Here is a 21,630-nt window from a genome sequence, read left to right as displayed (position 1 = left end):
AATGTGAGATTCTATTAAATTTGCCCTGCAGCAGAGTGCATTCCATGAGCACATAACACTGCTGGAGACACAGAAACATGCAAAACCAAAAGAGCAGAGTTTATGTAGACAATATTTAGATGAAATATAAGGAGATATGTTTACTTTTTGTCACAAATGTCACAAAAAGAGAAAAACGTTCCCCTTCTTTACTTCAATATTTTACTTGAGGAAACATGCTAAATGAATGTAATTTCATTATCAACATTTATTCGATACATGGTTCGAAATGAAATGAAATGGCCACTGTAGCAAGGTTAATAGGCTACCCTTTTAAATTAATTGAACTTTGTTCAAAATACATTCGCATACAGTATCTGAGTAGAGAGAGAGAGAGAGAGAGAGAGAGAGAGAGAGAGAGAGAGAGGGAGGTGCAGATCATATTACACACAGACAGTGTGTGACGTGTTATTCTCCGTTCTTCTCCGTCACTTGGTTCAAATGTTGGACCCCTCTTCTCATCTCTGCGGTTCTGTCTCTCTCTCTTTCTCTCTCTCTCTTTGTGTAATTATAGATTACACATTCGGCATATGATGATTATAGGACACTTATGAATTCAGTAAAACAGGTAAGATACAAACTTTATTCATTGTGCGTATAATAGTTTATTAACGGATGGGGACAGTTGCAGTGCGGATGCGGCATTTCTGCCGGGGTATTTTTAGAAGGCTAACTTATGAATTCGGTTGTGTGTCCTGTATTGTATAGCCTACTTCATACTCAGATACTGTACTGAGCTGTGCTACTGTATGTCGGTGTTTTTAGAGTTTAAGATATGACAAGTTTTGCCGATATCTCGTTCCGCATTGAAGACAATAGAATGTGTTGGGTTGAGTTTGCTAGTGTTTCGTGATGCTCTTACCGCGCTCGTTCACTTCAGGAACTGCAAAACAGTGTCTTTCTATTTAAATATTAACTGTTAACTGTAAAAGTGCTTCAAACGGGTTATTACTTTTTATTATTATCTGAATTACTCATTGTCAGACGCACTAAATATGATTTTAAAATGTCTAAGTTACAACGCTAAGACTTAACACTTTATAATAACTTTCATCAGTAGCCTAACATCAACAAATATTCTAACATTAAGCTTTATAATACTTAACAGATCTGATCATTTACCGGTATTGTGGTTTTACAGCAGCAGCAGCACTAGCATTAGCTGTAACTGTTACTGTAGTCACTAACGTTAGGTATTTTGGTCGAACTAGTTACCATGGTAAGTTATATTGTTGTAAGTACTGATCTGTTAAATATTATAATTAATATTTGTAATAAAATTCATTATGTGAACGTATTTATATGTGATTATAATAGCAAATGCATAAACTATCGTTTGAAAACAAATGAAAGCAATTTAATATTATGCACCAAAACGACATTGACATTGCAGCCAGGAACATTGTGTTTTACTGTATGCGGTGAACTTACCTTCAGTATTTATGGTGGTCTTTAAACATCTCATACCTGCTACAATGTCCATAGAATCTGATGTATGAGAGTAGAAAGAGGAACAGCATTTATTTGTTTTATGAAACGAAGCATAACAAAATAATTTATTGCCATAATTTACCTCCTGTGATAGTGTCATCCACTTCAGCTGTTTCAATTATTCAGGGATCATAAATTGTTCAGCTCTTTTCTAGTGAACTTGGTTAACTGAAGCGGCGAGCATGTTTAAATACATCTCATCATAACGTGTCGCCCACTGGGCAGCTACACACACACACACACACACACACACACACCTCTTCTGGCAACAGACTTTGGCACACACTGCACCAGCTGCGGTTTATACCAGCTGAAAACACATGTTTGTGCTGCATGCATAATTTATAGTCTGCACTATAAACAAAAATGCTGGGTTATAAAACATTGCACAACTCATGTGTCAGCCTATAGGAACATGTTGGATATATCCCAAAAAATCCCATTTAAAAAAAACGTTTAAGTTACAAGGCGCCACCCTTGTCGTTATAATTAACATCTTTTGTGAACCCTCCATGAATATTAAAGTGAATCGCAGCATTGGCACAGAGCCTGGATGTAACTGAAATCTCTTTGTAGTTCTAGGCTAGGGCCTACATCTTTTTTCCTCAAACACTCTTAAGAAGATTTTATTCTCACGTTTGAACTAAATGCACTAGTATTGCCGTGTTCAGCATTACCTGCTTTATGAGTCACGCAAATGCTTTAGTAACTTTAAGGCTCATAAAGCAGTTTGATTAAATGCATGGCTCTAATACAGCCGGTGTTTTAATGGGACAGGCCAACAGACTCACTCTGACATTGTAATATATTTGGCACATCTGATCTTAGATTTCAGCCTTAAAGGGTTAGTTCAACCAAAAATGAAAATTGTGTCATTAATTAGCCTACACTCATGTCATTCCAAACCTGTAAGACTTTCATTTATCTTCGGAACACAAATGAAGATATTTTTAATAAAATCTGAGCGATTTCTGTCTCTCCATTGACAGCTATATGCTACTACAACTTTGTCACTTCAGAAAGTTCATAAAGAGATCGTGACTAATCCATGTGAATTGAGTGGTTTAGTCCAAATTATCTGAGGAGACACGATCACTTTATATGATGAACAGATTTAATTTAGGCTTTTATTCACATTCATATTCATATTCAATTATTAGAAGAAAAAACAAAAACATTACTGGTTTGCATATCTGGGTAGATATTTTGACAAAACAATGGCACTGACATGTTTTTAGATATATGCCAGTGCAAGTTGCGTTCAGTTTAAACAGCTCAAACAGCTAGCCTGGGACTAGGCTTAAGCCTTGTCTGTGAAACCGGGGGTGGATTTTGTTTAATGGCAGTTTTCCTTAATAGAGCAAATAAACATTAAATTTTCTTGTTAAAAAAAAAAACGGAATCGGCCATGAAAAATCATGATCGGGGTCCGGGGATGTGTGATAAATTTGGCATATGTAACTGTGATTCAGTGCCAGAATGTCCGTGCATTTTTCCCATGCTTGCATACTTTTGTTTTGATAGAGTTCATTTGACCATCCTGATTCTGCTAGTGTGACTCTGCAGTCCAAACAAGAACCTTGCTAGGACTGTTATCTGTAATTGCCTATGCTCCTTTCTTGACCCGTACTGGAACGACAGCACCAATTCAGAGTTTTGAAGTGGGAGTTTGGTTGGCAGCTTTGACATTGGGCACGCTCCTCTGAAATTATGAAGCAAACGTCTGGGAAGAACCCAAACCCTCCATGGCTGGATGCAGGAATCAATGGCTTAATTAAAGCTTCATTATTTTTGTTGGTGGATCGTTTCACCAGAAACGAACCAAATTTACTGTATACTTTTCCCTCCCTGGCGTGCAGACATCTACCTGCGTTGGCTGGCGTGTCCGCGTTGACCTCTATGTGGTTTGGGCGCTGCTGGCGCACCGACCGCTCTGAACCTCAGATCAGCAGGGATTTACTGTGTCCCCGTGGGTTCTGCTGACTTTGCGAGCGCTACTACTGTGATACATTGAGTAGTATGAGTAAACATTGAAGAGAATAATCTCTATGTTACGTACAGGAGACGTTTAATTTAATTAATGGTAAAATGAATGTTCTTTAATGGCTTTTACAGGCTCTAAAGCGTTCCAAAACTCTTATGTAGGTACATATTACCATTTATTATGTTTTTAATTGTATCAATAAGAGTGTTTTTGGTAATATCATGTGTACCACTTCAGTTTGATGTCGCTCATAAATTACATAAATTCATTCAGAATCTAGGCTATATATAATTTGCATTTACCTTAAAGAGTACTAAAAATTCATTTGCATCTCTTGGCTGAAAAGGATTTTGAACATTTTTGCTTCAGTGAGTTGCTGACTCAAGAAACCCTTTGAGCAATTCAGTCTGACTTGTGAATGAATAATGGTAAATGGACTGCATTTATATAGCACTTTCACAGACCTATGGCCACCAAAGCACTTTACATTGCCTCACATTCACCCATTCATTCACCCATTCACTCACTCATTCACTCACCGACGGCAGTGTCAGCCATGCAAGGCGCCATCCAGCTCGTCGGGAGCAGCTGGGGTTAGGTGTCTTGCTCATGGACACCTCGACACTTGGTCAAGTGGAACCGGCCAACCGGGGATTGAACCACCAACCTTTCGGTTTGTAGACAACCTACATGAACCAATGAGCCACTGCTGCCCCGAATAAATCTTGGTTCAGTGAGGCAGTGAGTTTTTGATTCAAGAACTGCTCGATAAGTGATTCAGTCAGGTTTGTGAACAAAGCATTCTTGGTTCAGCGAGTTAGCCTAGTGGGTTGTGTCTAAGTCAGTTTTTTTCATGGCCTTCCCTCGGTATCTTCCCTCCGTCTCGTTCACTCGAATGTACGTCATTGCTTACGAGTGCCCACAACTTGCGTATCTCTTGAAATAGGTTTAAATGGAACGCCTAGCCTAAGCCCTTGATAACTGGCAATCCGCTATGGAGCTGATTCATTATTTACAGTTTTTTTCTCATGAATTTGTTTAGGTCTGTATATGATTGGGCTGTTGGAGAAAATTAGCCTACACAAAAATTACAATACAAGAAACTATGGCCCGGTTTCACAGACAGGGCTTAGATTAAGCCAGGTTTAGGCCTTAGTTCAATTAGGGCATTTAAGTGTGCCTTAGAAAAAAGAAAAAAAAAATATTACTGGTGTGCATCTTGAGACAAAACAATGGCACCGACATATTTTAAGATATTCCAGTGCAAGTTGCTTTCAGTTAAAATAGTTCAAACATGAGTTTTAGTCTGGGACTAAGCTTAAGCATTGTCTGTGAAACCGGGGGTGTAACTGTGTAAAAAAACAAAAAACAGTCAGCTTAAGGTAGCTATAAGTAATATGCAGTTAAATGTCAAAATACGTCCAATATCATACAGTAGATGTGTGTTGGGTGGGGGTAAATTAAAAGGTTAGGCTAGTTCACCCAAAAATGAAAATGATCCCATAATTTGCTCACCCTCAAGCCATGCTAGGTGTGCCAAACACAATTGGAGTTATATCAAAAAAAATATCCTGGCTCTTTCAGGCTTTATAATGGGAGTGAATAGATTTTGAAGCCCAAAAAAGTGCATCCATCCATCATAAAAGTAATCCATACAGCTCCAGGGGGTTAATAAAGGCCTTCTGAAGTGAAGCGATGCCATTTTGTAAGAAAAATATCCATATTTATAAATTTATAAACTATAATCACTGGCTTCTGGTAATGGCCGTACACGAGTCTAGTTCTGGTGGAAGAGTGACCTCTGACCTGTGATGTCACAATCGTGTTGCATTGTGGTCTATGGATCTGCCTGAATTGAGTACAGCTCCCTCAGTCAAAATCGAGGGGTCGAGGGTCTGTCCAAATAAACTTCACTCCCCGACTAGACGAAGTTGAACGCACTTCAAAATGGAAGCGGAGGTTCCCCCGGGGGATGTTAAGGGAAGTTTGCGAGTCTAAAAGGGGAATTTAACGCAGCACTGCTCTGAATTATTCAGTCGGATTTGTGAATGAATCATTCTTGGCTCAATAAGTCAGTGAGTTGTTGGCTTAAGAACTGCTTGAGCGATTCAGTGGGTGCTTCTCATTTCTTATTTGTGTATCCTCATTTCCTCTTAGCTCCACCCCCTATTCTCGCTCATGACTCCTCTGGAAGCTTCCTCACTCCTAATTCCTCGCCTCCTCGCGGTGCAGTTAGAGAATTGAGATGGCCTTCAAGATGGCTGAGTACGATCGGTTTCTGGCTCACAGGCTGGAAGACGGAGGAACAAGGAAACGAGGACCCAGTCTGACTTGTGAATGAATCATTTTTGGTTCAGTGAGTCAGTGGGTTGTTGATTTGAGATCTGCTCATAGCGATTCAGTCTGGCATCACTCTGCTCTCCATGTTGAGCTACAGGAATGTTAGCTTTTACACTAGCTGTGGCCACAAAGACCAACACAAAGGGAAAATGTTGCTATTCAGGATGTGATGATACAGCACTTGGTGCCGGGGCCACATTTGGACCTTTTCAGGGTGTCATTATAGGGCACAGGCGGACATGTGAATGGAAGTACCCCCTCCATCCGATGCTGGGCCACATGACCCTGGCCTACACCCTCCGAAAGGCCGGCATCCATTAATTAGCACTGGGCAGCGTGGGTAATGTGACATTCCTGCAGCAGAGGCTAATTACAGATTCAGAGAACAAGACACAGCCAGCAGAGTTGGGTGACCGACCCATTTTAAGGCAAAGGTTGTGACCTTCCTTATTCTAGACATTTGGCATCATTGGAAGAGTTAACTAAGACACATGTGCTTCTTTTGTTAACGAATATAATATGTAAATATATTCCATAAGAACTGTCTCTTCTCTGGCATATGGGTGCATTTAACATTCCAGTTTTACAGGACCGATGAGGTGGAATTCCTCTTTTAGGAACAGGAATTGTTCCACACTTTCATTAAGGAAGTGTTTCCCTTCTATTTAATTTCAAAACTGGTGAAATAAGCTTGTCTCCCTTCAGGTTTCTCCTTTTTCTTCTTGTTTTCCAGCAGGCGTTCCCTTGTGAAAGATAAGTAAACTAAGCACACTTTTAAAAAGAGTAGATAAAATCTTTAAAAAAGATTAGGAAAATAATAGTACTTGAAAAAATTATACTGAACATATTGTTTTCGAACACTTGCATGGTATTTGCTATTAAATGAAAATGAAATGAGATGAGCTTTTTGACTTAAGACTTAAATACATATAGGTGTATGTAATTTCATCATTGCTTCTATTGTTTTTGAAATATGGTTAAAGTGTACTGTCAAATGTACTGACGAACATTTATGATAAAATAAAGTTCAATGTAATTTCTCTTGAAACTTATGTATTTAAATATTTGTAACAATGACTCATTTGTAATGATTTTAAACATTAATTTACTACAGTTCAGTTCAGTACTACAGTTAAAAATGCTTTACATCAAAATAAGTGCATTTCAAAGCACAGCAAAAGATTATTAAAACATTATTTAAAATGTACTTAATTTGACATTACTACAAAGTTTTTTCTAATGATATTTTATTGTTACAAAAGTAGACTTTTATACTGTTAAAAAGTCACAAACTTACTCTAAGTACACTTAAGTGGACTTTTATTTCATTAATATTAATATATGCAAGTTTGCTCAGTCAATACAATGCAAACAGCCAAACCCTTGTGAAAAAGAAGTGAGATTAGGCTACTTCTTTTTCACAAGGTTTTGGCTGTTTGCTTTGTACAGTAATACCATCTCTCTCTTTTTTTCCAGATCAAGCCGTAAGAATCTCAGTTTTTAGCAATGTGGAATCACTTAACATATGGATTTCATCAATATTTATTTGCCAGAATGATCTCAGATATATTATTGTGTGCAGTGTTAGAAGTGTTTTCCTAATCAAGCATCTTACGATTTACTTCTTCCTTGTTTAAGTTTCCTTGAAATAGGAATATTAAACGATTTCCTTGTCTTTTTCTATTATAGATAGTGAAATGCTGCCTGAACACTGTGATAATATGCAAATAGACATTCAGTCTGTTCCAAAGTCCCTTACAGGTTGTGATGTCAGCCTGTCAATCAAACGAGTGGAATCCTACACTGATGACGTTCTTTCTCACTGTGTCGATTTACACGGTTGCCACCAGCTTGTGTTTACTGCAGTGAACGATAGTAGAAGTACATGCATTGTACTTTTCCACCAAGCTTTTTTTTTCTTGTGGATCAATTCGTTCGAGTCCCTGTGCTGCATTTTACATTCATTGCATAACTTTGCCATCGTATTCTTATAGTTATTGAGCCCTTAAGTTGCTTCAGTGTATTGTTTATATGGGTAGCTTCATTGTCAAAAATCGAAATTGTAGCTCTCCCAACACTGAGTAAACAACAAACAAAGCTAAATATAGACACAGTCTAATACTTATGACACAATCATGTATTTAATGGTGAAAACAGCTATCGTGATGCTATCTATAGCGGTTATGAATAGTCAAATCTCGTGTGCATGGGAGTAGATAATAGCCGTTTTGTAGGTATTTGTCCAGAATGATTGTTGGCAACTGTTATTTAGGTATGACATCAAGGGCCTTATTTTGAACAGGCAGATGTTTCATCTCAGAGAATAATTGGTTTTCCTCTGTTTTTCTCAGTAGAAACCACAGTAGAATGATGCACATGGCCCATAATTATGTTTGTGCATTAGTGACCTCGTCTTTTAACAGCTAACGGTCCACAACAAGAACAGGAGACCTGTTCCAAACAAGCAACAAAACACTTCACTTACCACTGCAGTCTCTTTAACACTGTTTAAAACTATGTTAAATCATTCTTACTGGTTTTTGACAAACAGTTCCGCCCCATGATGCCAATTCTGCAGATTCAAAAACATTTTGCTGTAACATTTTATGTTAAAACAATATGCGCGGTTTGCAGGGAATCTAATTGTATTGTTTTCATGTTTGCTGCACAGGGAAACAAAAGAATACATTTTGGCAATAACGCTATATGGCACCAGCATCACCAAATGAAATTACAAAAATAATGACTGTTTTCATACAGGTTTCCAGAACACATTTTTTGTCTTCCATTGGTGTGACGAACAGATAGTCCTGTCCAAATTTTTTCGATGCTGGCAGATCGAGATCCTCAAACAAACAGAGTGATGTTTTGATATCGTCACAGTGTTTACAGTTTCCCAGAGGATTCAACCAATGAATTGCTCCCTTATAGCTTCAGTGTTAATGGTGAATCAATTTGATTCACGATTCAGCATGAAAACCACAGTAGAATAATGCACATGGATCGTAATCCCTTGCTTTACTCTGCTCAGTATATCATAGCTCTAGATGTTCATACGCAACATAAAATGAAGCCCAAAACAGCTTTATGAGCAAAAACTCCCTTTTCATCCCATTGTCTGAAGTGGTTTTTATTCGGCGTGATGGTGTCCCTCTTGTTGCATAACGTTCCTCACCCCTGGTGACAGAGGGATTGTTGTGGTTACTGGCCGCAGCACGTGGTTGGCACGTATCTTGAAACATGCAGGACGTACAACATAACATGCTGTTAGCAGCTGAAAGCAAACGGTGGTCAGTTCATTTGAAGGAATAGAGAAAGGGAGTGATTGAAAATGAGGGTAGGAAAATGGAAAGTGTCTGGCTATTAAAATCTTAGGCTATATTTGTCAGCATCATCAGGCTGGTGGGTATTTGAAGAAAGACAAGCGTGTTGAACTTTCAGAGTGCGAACAGGAAGTGACACGTGGTTGTATGGCACATGTCAGCAGCACCGAAACTTGCTGACAGGAGTTACAAACTAAACTCACGTGGCTTTGAATTCTTTCATATAAATGTTTATATTTTTATGTTTCCTAAAGGTGTGTCAGTACTGTTGCTAATGCACTACTAAGATTTTTTAATACTGTTACTCAGTAAAAAAGCATTAAATTAATCGAAAGTGTTTTGTACAATGTAAATTTCAACTTGCCACTCATAGAACCGTGTTTCACGGTTTCCACAAAAATTAGCAGCGACACAATAGTTTTAACAATGATAATAAGAGATGTTTCAAATCAGCATATTAGAAAGATTTCTGAAGGATCGTGTGATAATGAGTGCTGAAAATTCAGCTTTCCCATTACAGGAATATATTAAAATATGATCAAATAGAAAACAGTTGCTTATATTACTGTTTTAAATCACAATATTACTGTTTTTTCCATAAGGGACTTCTTTCAAAAACCTTAAAACTTTTACAGATCCCAAACTTTTGAAAGGTGTACATAAGGGCATATTTCAAAAAAGAAATGAAAATTGTCATCATTTACTCACCCTCTTGTCATTTTAAACCTGTATGACTTTTCTTCCGTTGAACACAAAAGAAGATTTTTGGCCATTTATTGAGTCAGTGGTGTCCTGGATTTTTCAGATATCATCTTTTGTGTTCTGCAAAAGAAAGGAAACAATACAGGGTTGAACCAACATGAGGGTGAGTGATGACAGAATTGTCCTTTTTTGGGTAAACTATCCCTACAAACTATCCCTAAAAATTAATCCTACAGACACGAATGATACCTCAAATTGTGCAGTTTGTTGAAAAGGGTAGTCATTTCTAAGGGGCCGTTCACACAGAACGCGTTTTTCCATTCCAATGCACTACTTTTCCTGTACTACTTTCCTCTTCCTCTTCCATGTTTTTCTATGTAAACGCGCTAGACGGACGTGTATAACCGTTGCGCCCGCGTCTTGCGTCTTCTCGCGCATGAGTCATGACACACCGTTATAAAAACGGGGTTTAACTTTTTTTCAAAGCAAGAACGAGCCCTAAGGCTAATTTTAACGTGGTGGATGATAAAACAATAAAAAAATCCCATAGACTTACAATAAAGGAGGGACCCAAGCCATATCTAGACTCGAAGGTGAGCTCGTTTGACTTAATAACCTAGCAACTCACTAAAAAACACTCAGAACATCTTAGCAAATGCATAAGAACATAGTAACTACAGACGAGCAATACCATTATTGTATAGTTAAAGATATCTAAAAGCTCAGCTGAGACTTGAGAGTTTTTTACTAAGCCAAACAAAACTGTCCCAGTTTTCTCTCGAGACCTTTACTGTAGTGTGATCAGCAGCATCATTACTGATACATATCTTGGGTGATATTAGATAGATGTGGTGTGTTCCTTTTGTGGTTGAGGTTATTAGTCAGCAAAAATGATGTACTTTGAATTGCATTTGATACCTGTCTCTGTTTATTCTGTTGTAGCGAATCAATACTTCTGAAAGCTTAACAAGAATGTATCAATCAAGCGATGGCTAGACTGTGGTTTCTAGTCTGAAGGTTTGGCTGTAGAATAAAGCCCTACTCTTATACCGGGACTCTCGCTTTGTCTTGTGTTATGGCTTGATTCCGTTCTAGATCCTGAACATGCTGGAAAGGACTTGAGCTGCAAAACGCCACGCTTCCAAAAGTCAATCCAGGGCAACTCCTTCATCGTTTCCAATTTGTAAGATGACAGATCCTAAAATGGATAATTCTAGGTGATTGTGTTATGTTTGTTGTTGTTTTATTTACGTTATGCCGTTTTTCATGCGCTTCCAAAGCCACGGAACGGGGAACCGGACAGTATGGAGATAGAGCTGCAAGAACTGTAATTACTGTTCGCTGGGACTTTATTGCTTTTTAATGAAAGAGCTAAATTTAAGCATGCATGAGGCACGTCTGACTGGCAGCTGATCTTGAAATTTGAAGGAAAGCCATTTCTGTGTGGTGGTTTGTGGGTGGGCGGCCAGGGCGGAGGAAGAGGTGGGGGTACATTCATTCTTTGAACATTTCTCCCAAAAAGCCCTGTCATCAAGAAGGGCGACTGAATGCTTGTTTCCAAAATTGTAAACTCATTTGTTTGTTACATTCATTCATTCATTTATTTGCACTTTGAAACATTGGGGATTTTTTTTTTTTAGAAGTGTAAGTTTAACTAGTCTTGATTTAAGCTTTCCCCACCGGATGTGGGTGAGACTACTTTTATTTTGCAAGAATGTGACAAGTTGTTCTCCAAACCAATATAAGGTGATTCCGGATGCCAATTGACTTTTCCTTCACTGAAAAAGCTACTTTGATCCAACACTGAATTGATATTTTCTTTACTGAATTGGAAAGAATTTGAGGGAATTTATTGGCTGAAAATAATGATTTACAGACCCTAATTTTAGTCCAGTAATTTTTATTTATATTGTGCTTTATACAATACAGATTGGCTGCATCCAAAATTGCATACTTCCCTACTATATAGTAGGCGAAAAACAGTATGTCCGAATTTACAGTACTCATAAAAGAGTAGACAAAAAGTACCCGGATGTCCTACTACTTTGAGATTCTGAAGTGTGCATGCGATAGACACTTTATACGTGTGTACGATGTTGTACGTCCAGATTACATTCATACTACACACACTCACACTATATAGAACATACTTTTTTAGCGGTTGTGAAGTAATTTCTTATTCAAAATAAGTATGCGATTTCGGACGCAGCCAGAACAGCTTCACAGGAAAATAATTCCTTCATAAACAGGAAAATAACAGAATCAACGATGCAAACTTAAAGGTAGGGTAGGCAATTTTCATAGAGCTTTGAAAGCATAAGATCCCACCCTCCCTTCAGAGCGTCTCCAAAGCCACGCCTCCTTCAAAACACATGAAGCGCACAGCAGGGAGCAAACAAAAGCGCCACGAGAGATGGCGTTAAACTACCTCATGTCTCAAAGCACTTAACATTACAATAATAATGAACATAAACAACTTAACCCTCAGAGGTCGGAGATCACGCCGGCGTGATCTGCTCGCTTTTTTCCTTATGAGTTTAATTGAGACCCGAAATACTCTTTTGACTTTGATTTTACAAAACAAGTTTCATACATCAATCGATTCTGTTAAATGTGTATTATTTTTGTGTATACTCACAATAAAAACAAAGTGCTGTGCTTTTTGCCAAATAAAGAAAAATAAACACAAAGCGAGTTCTGCCTTCTCTCTGCCAGTGTAGTCCATTCTGAAACGCGTCCGAAAATGAACAATAACTCAGCGAATACTCAGTCAAACAGGCATACAGTCACACAGGCATGAAGCTTGAATTCTCTTCTTTTTAATGAAGTAATTTATATAAAAAACAAATATTCTCATCTTGTGAAATCTGTATTAAAAGAGAGCGATTCCAGTCGAGCTAATTACATCTGATTCAGATGTAATGTGACTCCGCCCACGGAGAGCGCGCGCTATTCAAACGCAAATGGCTGAGGCAATCCGCGCAATCCTGTGAACGCCCCCATATCAGCTTGAGAAAACACACAAGTTTATTCAGATCATTACTTGTTTACACCGTCTTGCAGCGCTGTGAGGAATAATAATGGAAAATGTCCCCCAGAAGTGCGGGTATATCGAGGAGCGAGCTGAGGAATACTAGTAAGTTTTTTCCTTCTCACGTGAATTTCTTCACGTGGGTTTCTGTTTATGAATGAATGAACGGCAGAGATGCGCGCTGTTTACCACAGCTGGCAAAGACAGTTTGAATTTAAATCGCGTGTGTGAATGAATGATGATGTTTCAGCAAGCTGTATTGCTATACTGAGATGAGTAAAAATTGACTGAAATATGTTGAAATAAAATGTAGGCTATTTGTATAAGCAACGTAAACTGCAAATTAACAATATGCCCTAATATTTCATGAAAACAACGTTACAGTCAGGCGAAATATGAAAGTAATGAATACATGGATAAAATGTAGGCCTATAATCATTTTTTTTTTTTTTACAAAGAAAGAGTACACTTGAAATATTGTTGAAATTGTAATATTGTTGTAATTGTAACCTTTTTAATAAAATGGCAAAACATATTTACAAGATAGATGTAAGCAAAATCTTAAATGGTCAATATAAGTCTTCTTCTAAATATATCTTTTGTCCTTGCATTGTGGCTCAGTCAGTGTCACACCTGAATGAATGGCTAATTATGCAGAGTCATTATGCAGAGTGGGTGTTCTAAGTTGTAAACCACTCCTCGTTCACGCCCCCTCGCATATTGGCTTTCCAAGCAAAACCTGTTTTACATCAATTTAAATCAATGTATTGTTTTATGTGAACGATAAAGCAAGACTATTTTCACATAATTTTGAAGAAAAAACACTAGGCGAGGACATCCATTATTCAAAAGTCTTATTGACACATATTTACTATGTGTTTTGTGGCCTTATTTCAGAAATTTTAGTTTTTAGTTTTTTCAATAACCATGCATAAACATTATTCTCTCAAAAATGAAAACATGTACATACACGTGGCTCACATATTATGGTAGCCCTGTTTGTGCTTTATAGAGGGAATTTACACATTTGCCATTAATATGTTTATAAGCAACTGAAAAAAGCACAAATGTCAGGGCATGTCAGAACATCTCAAGGGCCCCAAAAACAGCTCAGACCCCAGAGGGTTAAAGAGCTCTGACCTGTACCACCTGACTGCTGCAGACTCATTTCGGCGTTGATAGTGTTGCTTTGAAACTCATAAATTTGAGTCACGAACTGCTCAGTGTATAACGTCACAGGTTTCCGTCTCTTCCGAAATAAAAATATTAATGGCGTGAACGCAGCATAGGCTTGTTGTTTTGGCTCAGGAGGAACTGTAAAAGGTGACTGTTGTGACGTCTGCATGAGCTGGTGCGCGGAGGTATGGAAATACATAGGCTGATAGGAACGCCTATAATACATAGGCGGACCGAATGCAATGATTGGACGAACATTTTATGGTCCCACAGACGATATACAGTATATATATATAAATACATTTAGACCACTTAAATTAGTGATTGCTATCAGAATGTGAAGAGACTTTCAACCAGCATAACAAAAAATGTTTCTGGAACAAATCACCTACCCTGTCTTTCATCAAATATTAAACAAATTCAAATTCTGCTGTAATATAGCTCTAAAAAGACAATAGTATTATTATTTAGCTCAATTCAGTTCAGTTGTATCCTTTTCCCTATCCCTAAAACCTGATTGGTTGATAGGAGTGCCGTGGTCTTCTTTGCATAATCATTTTCACCGTTAGTGTATAAATCATTATCGAACATTTGCAGCATTCATGTGCTAAAATCAGTGGCAGCACAGACCAGAATGGACCAAAATGTCAAAGCTTGCAGACGGACACGTGCTGCCTGAGCTGTTATTCTGTTTTTATTCATTCATGTTTTATATTCTTCACTTGGGTTTAGAAAACATTTACTTAGAAAAAAACCTCTCCACCACAGTGTCATCAGTAAACTCATGTGATTGGAGGATTATGTAACGGAGGCGGGGCCTCTTCCGGGTGGTGGGAGGAGCCGTGGTTTTGAGTGGCAGTATAAGGAATGACAGCGTTATGCAGACAGGTACAGTGGGACAGTGAGCAGGCGTCGTCATAGTGAGCAGAGCATCCTCAGCTGTTACTAGGGCAACAGAGCACAGAGACACTCTGGGGTAAGTGTGTCTGTCACTCAGTGTTTGTTGTCATGGCAACGAGATCAAAGCAGCACAGGTGTTTGGTTGTGTTAGAAATTGTACTTTTATTTAGTTATTTATCTTTTATGCATCTGCTTCGGAACTGGATGATGAAGATGATTTTAGCAATGTTTAAATGGTTGTTTACATTTTTCATAAAGTTTAAATAAGTTAAATAAAATTATATAGAGATTTTTATTTTATATTTTATTATTTATTTTATTTACTTATTTTATTGTTTTTTTGTTCTTTTTTTGCTTTTCTTTACAACAAATTTGTAGAAAAGAATGTCTTATCTTGCACAATTTAGCTTTTCATGTACATTTGTCTTGTTTTTAATGTTTTTGCACTGTTTGTAAAAAGCAGGGCTCAATGTACTGTGTTAATATGAAGGAATTATCCGTATTGATTTTTCACAGATCTTTTACACATATTTTGAATTATGCATTGTGTTGTGTTTTAGGGGTAAATGAAATGTCCATAAACTTAATAACTTAATAATGTCCTGCAAGAAAATAACCAGTGCCTTTTCTGTTTTTTAACAGATATTTTTCTTACAGTACATATATGAATGAAATGAAATGAATGTGGAGAACAGCTTGGTCTTGAGCACATTTGGAGACCTTGTTGAGATCTCTTTTTAAACTCTAGAGAAGACATGAGAGATTATTGTTATTTTTCTTTGAAACAGAGATGCAAGGGACTTCAGCTAAAGTCTCCATTTGATTTCCAGTTAATGTCATTTAAGGAGAGGAGGGTCTGAGAACCACCGCTGGCATTTCATGGTCTGGTCTAGATCTTAATGTGTTTGTATGAGAGTTTAGGCTTTTTGAGTGATCTAAAAACAGTGATGATATAGTTCAGTGTGTCTACATGACCTTCTCATCAGAGAATAATTTTTTCTCTTTTGCTCCAGTAGATCCAGTAAGTAGTTTCTGGCCTGACTGAGCATATTTGATCCAAAAATAGGCCAAGAAAAGCAGTGCTGCCCCAAACCACAGGCCTGCTTTAGTTTAGCTGACTATATATATCCCGCTTTAGCTTATAGATCACTTCTGTACGCATACAAACCCATTATGTGTCCATCACAAGAGAGCCTAAGTGCTGTTTACCTGTCCCCGCATTGTGAGGTTTTGGTGGTTTTTGCTGACGCTGATGATTCTATATTTGCTGCGTGTGTCATTGAGTTCCTGTCATGTGTTTTTTTCAGATTACATGAATATAGAAGAATATTTTGAAGAAGATGAAGAACCACCTTTACTGCTCTGCCCCTGTCTGTCTGATTGTAAGTATGATCATTAATGTGACGCTGTGTGTGTGTGTGTGTGTGTGTGTGTGTGTGTGTGTGTGTGTGTGTGTGTGTGTGTGTGTGTGTGTGATTACTGCAGTGTGCTTAAGTTGACAGTGATGAATGAGGACTATTACAGTGAGGTTTCTCTCAGAACACTTTGTCTATTCTCACACTTCTCTGAATGTTCCTTCCTTCACTGCACAGAGAGCCTGCAATGTAGCCAATAAAGAACATCCCATTCTGTACTACAGTATACTATAAATGACTACACTATACTATACTACAACAAGACAATTCACTACTGGCAAACCCAGTGTTTTTCATGCACTGGTCAATTTTGAGATTTTAGACTATTTCGCTTCCATTACATGTTTTCTTTCAAACTAGTGGAAAGAAAACATCCTACATACACATTTAAGTGTTTGTTTTATTACACTATATCTATTTGCATCTGTAGATTTAACTTACAAATACATATCTTTAAAAGCCATGAGTTTTTTTCTCGCTGAACCAGAAATCTTCACTTCAGCAACTTTACATACACCACACTTTACAGATATATTCCTATTTATATTCTGAAGTTTTTTACAGATGGGTTTGTTCATATACAGTACCATTCAACTGATTTATATAACTTTTTTTTTCTTTCTGGTTGTTGACCGTATTTTCTTATTTATAGAGTAATAAAAAGAGATTACCATCTCTGTAGAAACCTTTAACTAATATGGAAAACAATATGGATCTGGCTAATGTTCAAATTTATGTTCTGGAAATGTATGCAAATTTGTGTTTATTTAATCAGATTATTTGCATATGTACATGATGTGTATTACAAAACATATATAGTAGGTCCTGTGAGTAATCAACTGGTGTAAGTATGGTGATATCTGTTAATATTTACCCTATTCACCTGTACTGTCTTGCCTCAAACTACACTTTACTAATCCTGTATTTTACCTGCTTTGTAATACTCATATTTTTGCAACAGTTAGTTCTGGTTTGATTCTCACAGGTAGGTTTGTTTGTGTGTTTTTAACACTGATTGTTCGCGTTTGTGTCTCTCTGTAGCTGCTGGAGTTATGGGGGACATTAGCGGCGAAGTGTCAGTGGGAGGACGGGTGTGTGTGTCCACTCTGTCCAGCCGGGCAGGAGCCCACCACGGTGAGAGATAACAACTCCAAAACACACACACACACACACACACGATTTATTAGCTGTTTTCTTCATGGGGACCAAAAAATGTCTCAACAAGGACAAGGATTTCAGATATTGCCATCTCTGTTGGATAATTTTGTCCTCATAATGTAGGGTTTACCAGGCCTCACACACACACTCAAAACTCACAAACACACACAAACTGTCCCTGTCGCAGTATGTCTTCTGACCACAGAACCTAAAATGTTTTGTGGGTAAATATAAAAAAATATGTCCAGGTAACATTTCACCAAAAAATCTAAAGAAAAAAAAAAGGAATTTACATTTTGAATAAATATATTTAGAAATTATTTGCATTGTGTTGTGTTGTGTTATTTTCATGACATGCACATTTCCAAACAAATTATCCATGAAACATTTTACTTGTATTTATTTATTCAGTTGTTTAAATACTTACAATTATTCTTTAAGGGGTGGTATAATGCCTTTTTCACAAGATGTAAAATAAGTCTTTGAAGTCCCCAGAGTGTGTATGTGAAGTTTTAGCTCAAAATACCCCACATATATTTTTATATAGCATGTTAAAATTGTCAGTTTTTGAGGGTTAGCAAAAACTCACCGTTTTTGTGTCTGTCCCTTTAAATGCAAATGAGCTGCTGCTCCCGGCACAGAGGGTGGAGCTACAACAGCTAGTGTCCTTTTACCACACATGCACTGAAAATTTCAAAAACTTTTAGTCTTTTATGTTCAAACCGAAGTCAGAAAGATGGGGAGACTCATGGAAGAAGTGACAACATGTAGACAACATTTCTGATGGTTAGTTGGTGAATTTATTTAGCTTATGTGTAGTTATCTTTTAGTCATTGATTAGCATATTCTGTCTTGATAATCTATAAATCGTGTTCCGGGGGCGGGTTTATGTAAATTTTAGGGTTAGTGATGTCACTAACCCGGGAGGAATGTCGTGTAGTCCCTACCAGACGTTTGTTGTAGTCCTTAAAAAGCGATTTCTTTAAAAGAAAATATCTCCCTTTGCTTTGAACTTTGAGCATTGTAACTTAGCAGATGTTGTTTATGTTCAAACAGCAACATTACACACTAACTAAAGTTAGAAAAGTGAAATCATATTCAACCACCCCTTTAAGATTCAGTAGTTATTATTATTTTATTAATAATGTCAAAGCAGCATAAATTATATAAAACTTATTATATTAATCAGTATTTTCATATTTACAATAAGGTTTAATTTCTTAAAATTAGTTAACTACATTAGTTAACCTGAACTAACAATGAAAAATATTTCTAAAGCATTTACTAATCTTAGTTAATGTTAATATCAACATTTACTAATACATGATTAAAACCAAAAGTTCTATCTGTTAACATTAGTTAATGAACCTGAACTAACATAAACTAACTTGGAACAGTTGTATTTTCATTAACTTATTTTAACAAAGATGAATAAATACTGTGACTTCATTTATTAATCTTCTCTAATTTGACACCACTCTGTGAGAGACATAAAAGTTTGTTCTTTCACACAATTTTGATTATATCGTCTGAGTGATGTTTATTTGTTTCTTTAAGGCTTGTGGGGAAGTCGAGGGTCCTGATGAGGCCGGATTGTGCCGGACTTGCCCAGCAGGCACCTTCTCTGATAACCGTGACCCTGAGCCATGCCGCCCACATATCTCCTGCAGTGGACTCAACCGCTGGATCACCATCGCACCGACCTCACACTCTGACGCCGTGTGTGGAGGATGCCTTCCCGGGTAAAGAACAAAAAATATTTATTCTTTTATTATTATTTTATCCTTTTGATCCCAGTCATTGTCTTCATCATTGCGTCACTTTGGTGTCCTAGCAGATGTGTTTTCATAGGCTCACAATGTTCCCAAAACTGAATTAAAGGGAAAGTGTAGAGTGGGCGTATTTATGAACTGAAATATTTTTCAGGTTTCACCCTGCTGCTAAACGGAAGTCCTCCACCCTCCACGCCTGCGTCAGGGGTAAGTGATTAGCTTTTCATACATCACCGTTTTATCATTTCACAAACAAAAAGTACAAAGAAGAGTTTATGGTAGAAATACTGGCTATTTTACAATTACTTCAAATGCGAATAAGAATTTAAACTTTTAGACAACTTAAATTTACGCACATTATATGTAGTAGACAAATATATATATATATATATATATATAATATATATATATATATATATATATATATATATATTGTGACAACAAATTAAGAATTCATTCCCTCGTTTTATGAATTCATTCACCCGATTTAGTTCATTAAGAATTTGTTCTCTCGTTTCAGTTTAATTGTGTCCACGAATTAAAATTCATTCTCATGACATAATTTGTTCCCTCATTTTAGTAAATCGTGGCCATGTTGTAGTAATTAGTTCCCTTAGTGTTTTCAATTAACTAAAACGAGGGAACAAATTATTACAACATGGCCATGATTTACTAAATTAGGGGAATGAATTCATAAAACGAGGGAATGAATTCTTAATTTGTTGTCACGATATATATATATATATATATATATATATATACTTGATTTAGAGTACGTTTACACGACAACGATGTACAAAAAACTGAATGTTTTTCCTTTGCTTTTTTCACGTACAGACGACAACATTGTCAAAATGATTCCCATTAACACGGATTTGCAAAAACGAATGAATAAAAATGCTTTGCCAGGCCTGTGGTTGGCGATGTCACTTTGTAAATTTACACTACGCACATAGTATAGCTGAACACGCAATATGCGCATGACGTCACCGTTTTCACAAATTGGCTAATGAATTCTTGATTTGTGGCCGCATGTCGTGTGGAGCTCCGTAAATTTGAATGAATGAAAAAATAAATACATAAATAATTACCATTATCCTTAATAGTAAATCTTATTTGATTCTCATTACTGTAATAAAGTCATTCTTATTTTTAAAATAAATAACATAAATAATATAAAACATATAATACAATTTAATACATATAATACAATTTAAACAATATATATAGTTTAAATTTAATATGTATTATATTATATGTTTTATGTTATTTATGCTATTTAGTTTAAAAATAGGAATGACTTTATTATAGTAAAATATATATACTCATCCAATCAGAATTCAGAGGTAGAATTGTCTTATTAGTAATTAATAAGATAATGTGTTCAATGTACAGAGCCATACAGCCGGCGGAGACGTAACGTTGTTAGGAGCACCCCTAGCAGGACTGGAGTGGGAGGTGCAAACTCCACCAACGTTCAAAATCCCGAGGAGAAGAGCACGGAGTATGCTGTGTTTGCACTAGTGCCCATCTTCTGTGTGATGGGCCTGCTGGGAATTCTCATCTGCAACCTGCTCAAGAAGAAGGGCTACCGCTGCAACGCAGAGAAAGAGGGCATTGACGCAGAAGCCGCCACTCCGCAGAAAGAAGGTACAATACACACTCACGCACACGTGTCCATACACAACAAAGGAAACACTTATTAGATCACTTTTACATCACATTTATGATGTTTTTTCAAATAAATACTGTACTTTTGAACTTTCTATTCATCAAAGAATCCTGAAAAACAAAATATATGAAGCATCACAACTGTTTTCAACATTGATAATAATAAGAAATGTTTCTTCAGCAGCAAATCAGCATATTAGAATGATTTCTGAAGGATCATGTGACACTGAAGAGCTTTACCATCACAGGAATAAATTCTGTTTTAAAATATACACAAATAGAAAAGTTATTGGAAATTGTTTCACAATATTTCTGTTTTTTCTGTATTTTTGATCAAATAAATGTAGCCTTATTGAACATAAGATACATCTTTTAGAGACATTAAAAAATCTTACCGACCCCAAACTTTTCAGCTGTACATCAGAATGATGCATATTCTGATCAGACCAAAAAGAGTCATAATTTAGTATTTTATGATCATGTTCCACTGTTTTTGACTATTTTATTTGTATACTGTATAGGCCTTTTGGATGGTCAAGTATTCAAATGCATTCATTTGATGTCAGAAAGTTGTGGAGGTTTAGAACGAGGTGTTTTAGCGGTTCTGTTCCAGTAAATGCTCTTTCTG

The 21,630-nt window shown here is 36.9% G+C and overlaps 1 protein-coding gene across 2 annotated transcripts in view; it reads left to right on the top strand.

Annotated features, from left to right (window-relative positions):
* Nucleotides 1-469: 469 nt before the first annotated feature.
* relt (RELT TNF receptor) overlaps nt 470-21,630 on the top strand; it is a 34,779-nt gene continuing 13,618 nt past the window's right edge. Inside the window, exons 1-6 of one of the 2 annotated variants that reach the window (XM_084123559.1) lie at nt 470-607; nt 16,294-16,368; nt 17,443-17,535; nt 19,117-19,301; nt 19,486-19,538; nt 20,727-20,981. In XM_084123559.1, coding sequence (XP_083979685.1) covers nt 16,327-16,368; nt 17,443-17,535; nt 19,117-19,301; nt 19,486-19,538; nt 20,727-20,981 — 628 coding nt within the window. In that variant the 5' untranslated portion in view covers nt 470-607; nt 16,294-16,326. Of the gene's footprint in view, nt 608-14,977; nt 15,063-16,293; nt 16,369-17,442; nt 17,536-19,116; nt 19,302-19,485; nt 19,539-20,726; nt 20,982-21,630 lie in introns of those variants that run through there. The other variant, XM_084123560.1, reaches the window with a different exon arrangement.

Source organism: Abramis brama, assembly GCF_963993115.1.
Source record: "Abramis brama genome assembly, chromosome: 9".
NCBI classification, from domain to species: Eukaryota; Metazoa; Chordata; class Actinopteri; order Cypriniformes; family Leuciscidae; genus Abramis; species Abramis brama.
The sequence above is the reverse complement of the archived record's forward strand: the minus strand, read 5'-3'. Positions and strand labels throughout refer to the sequence as shown.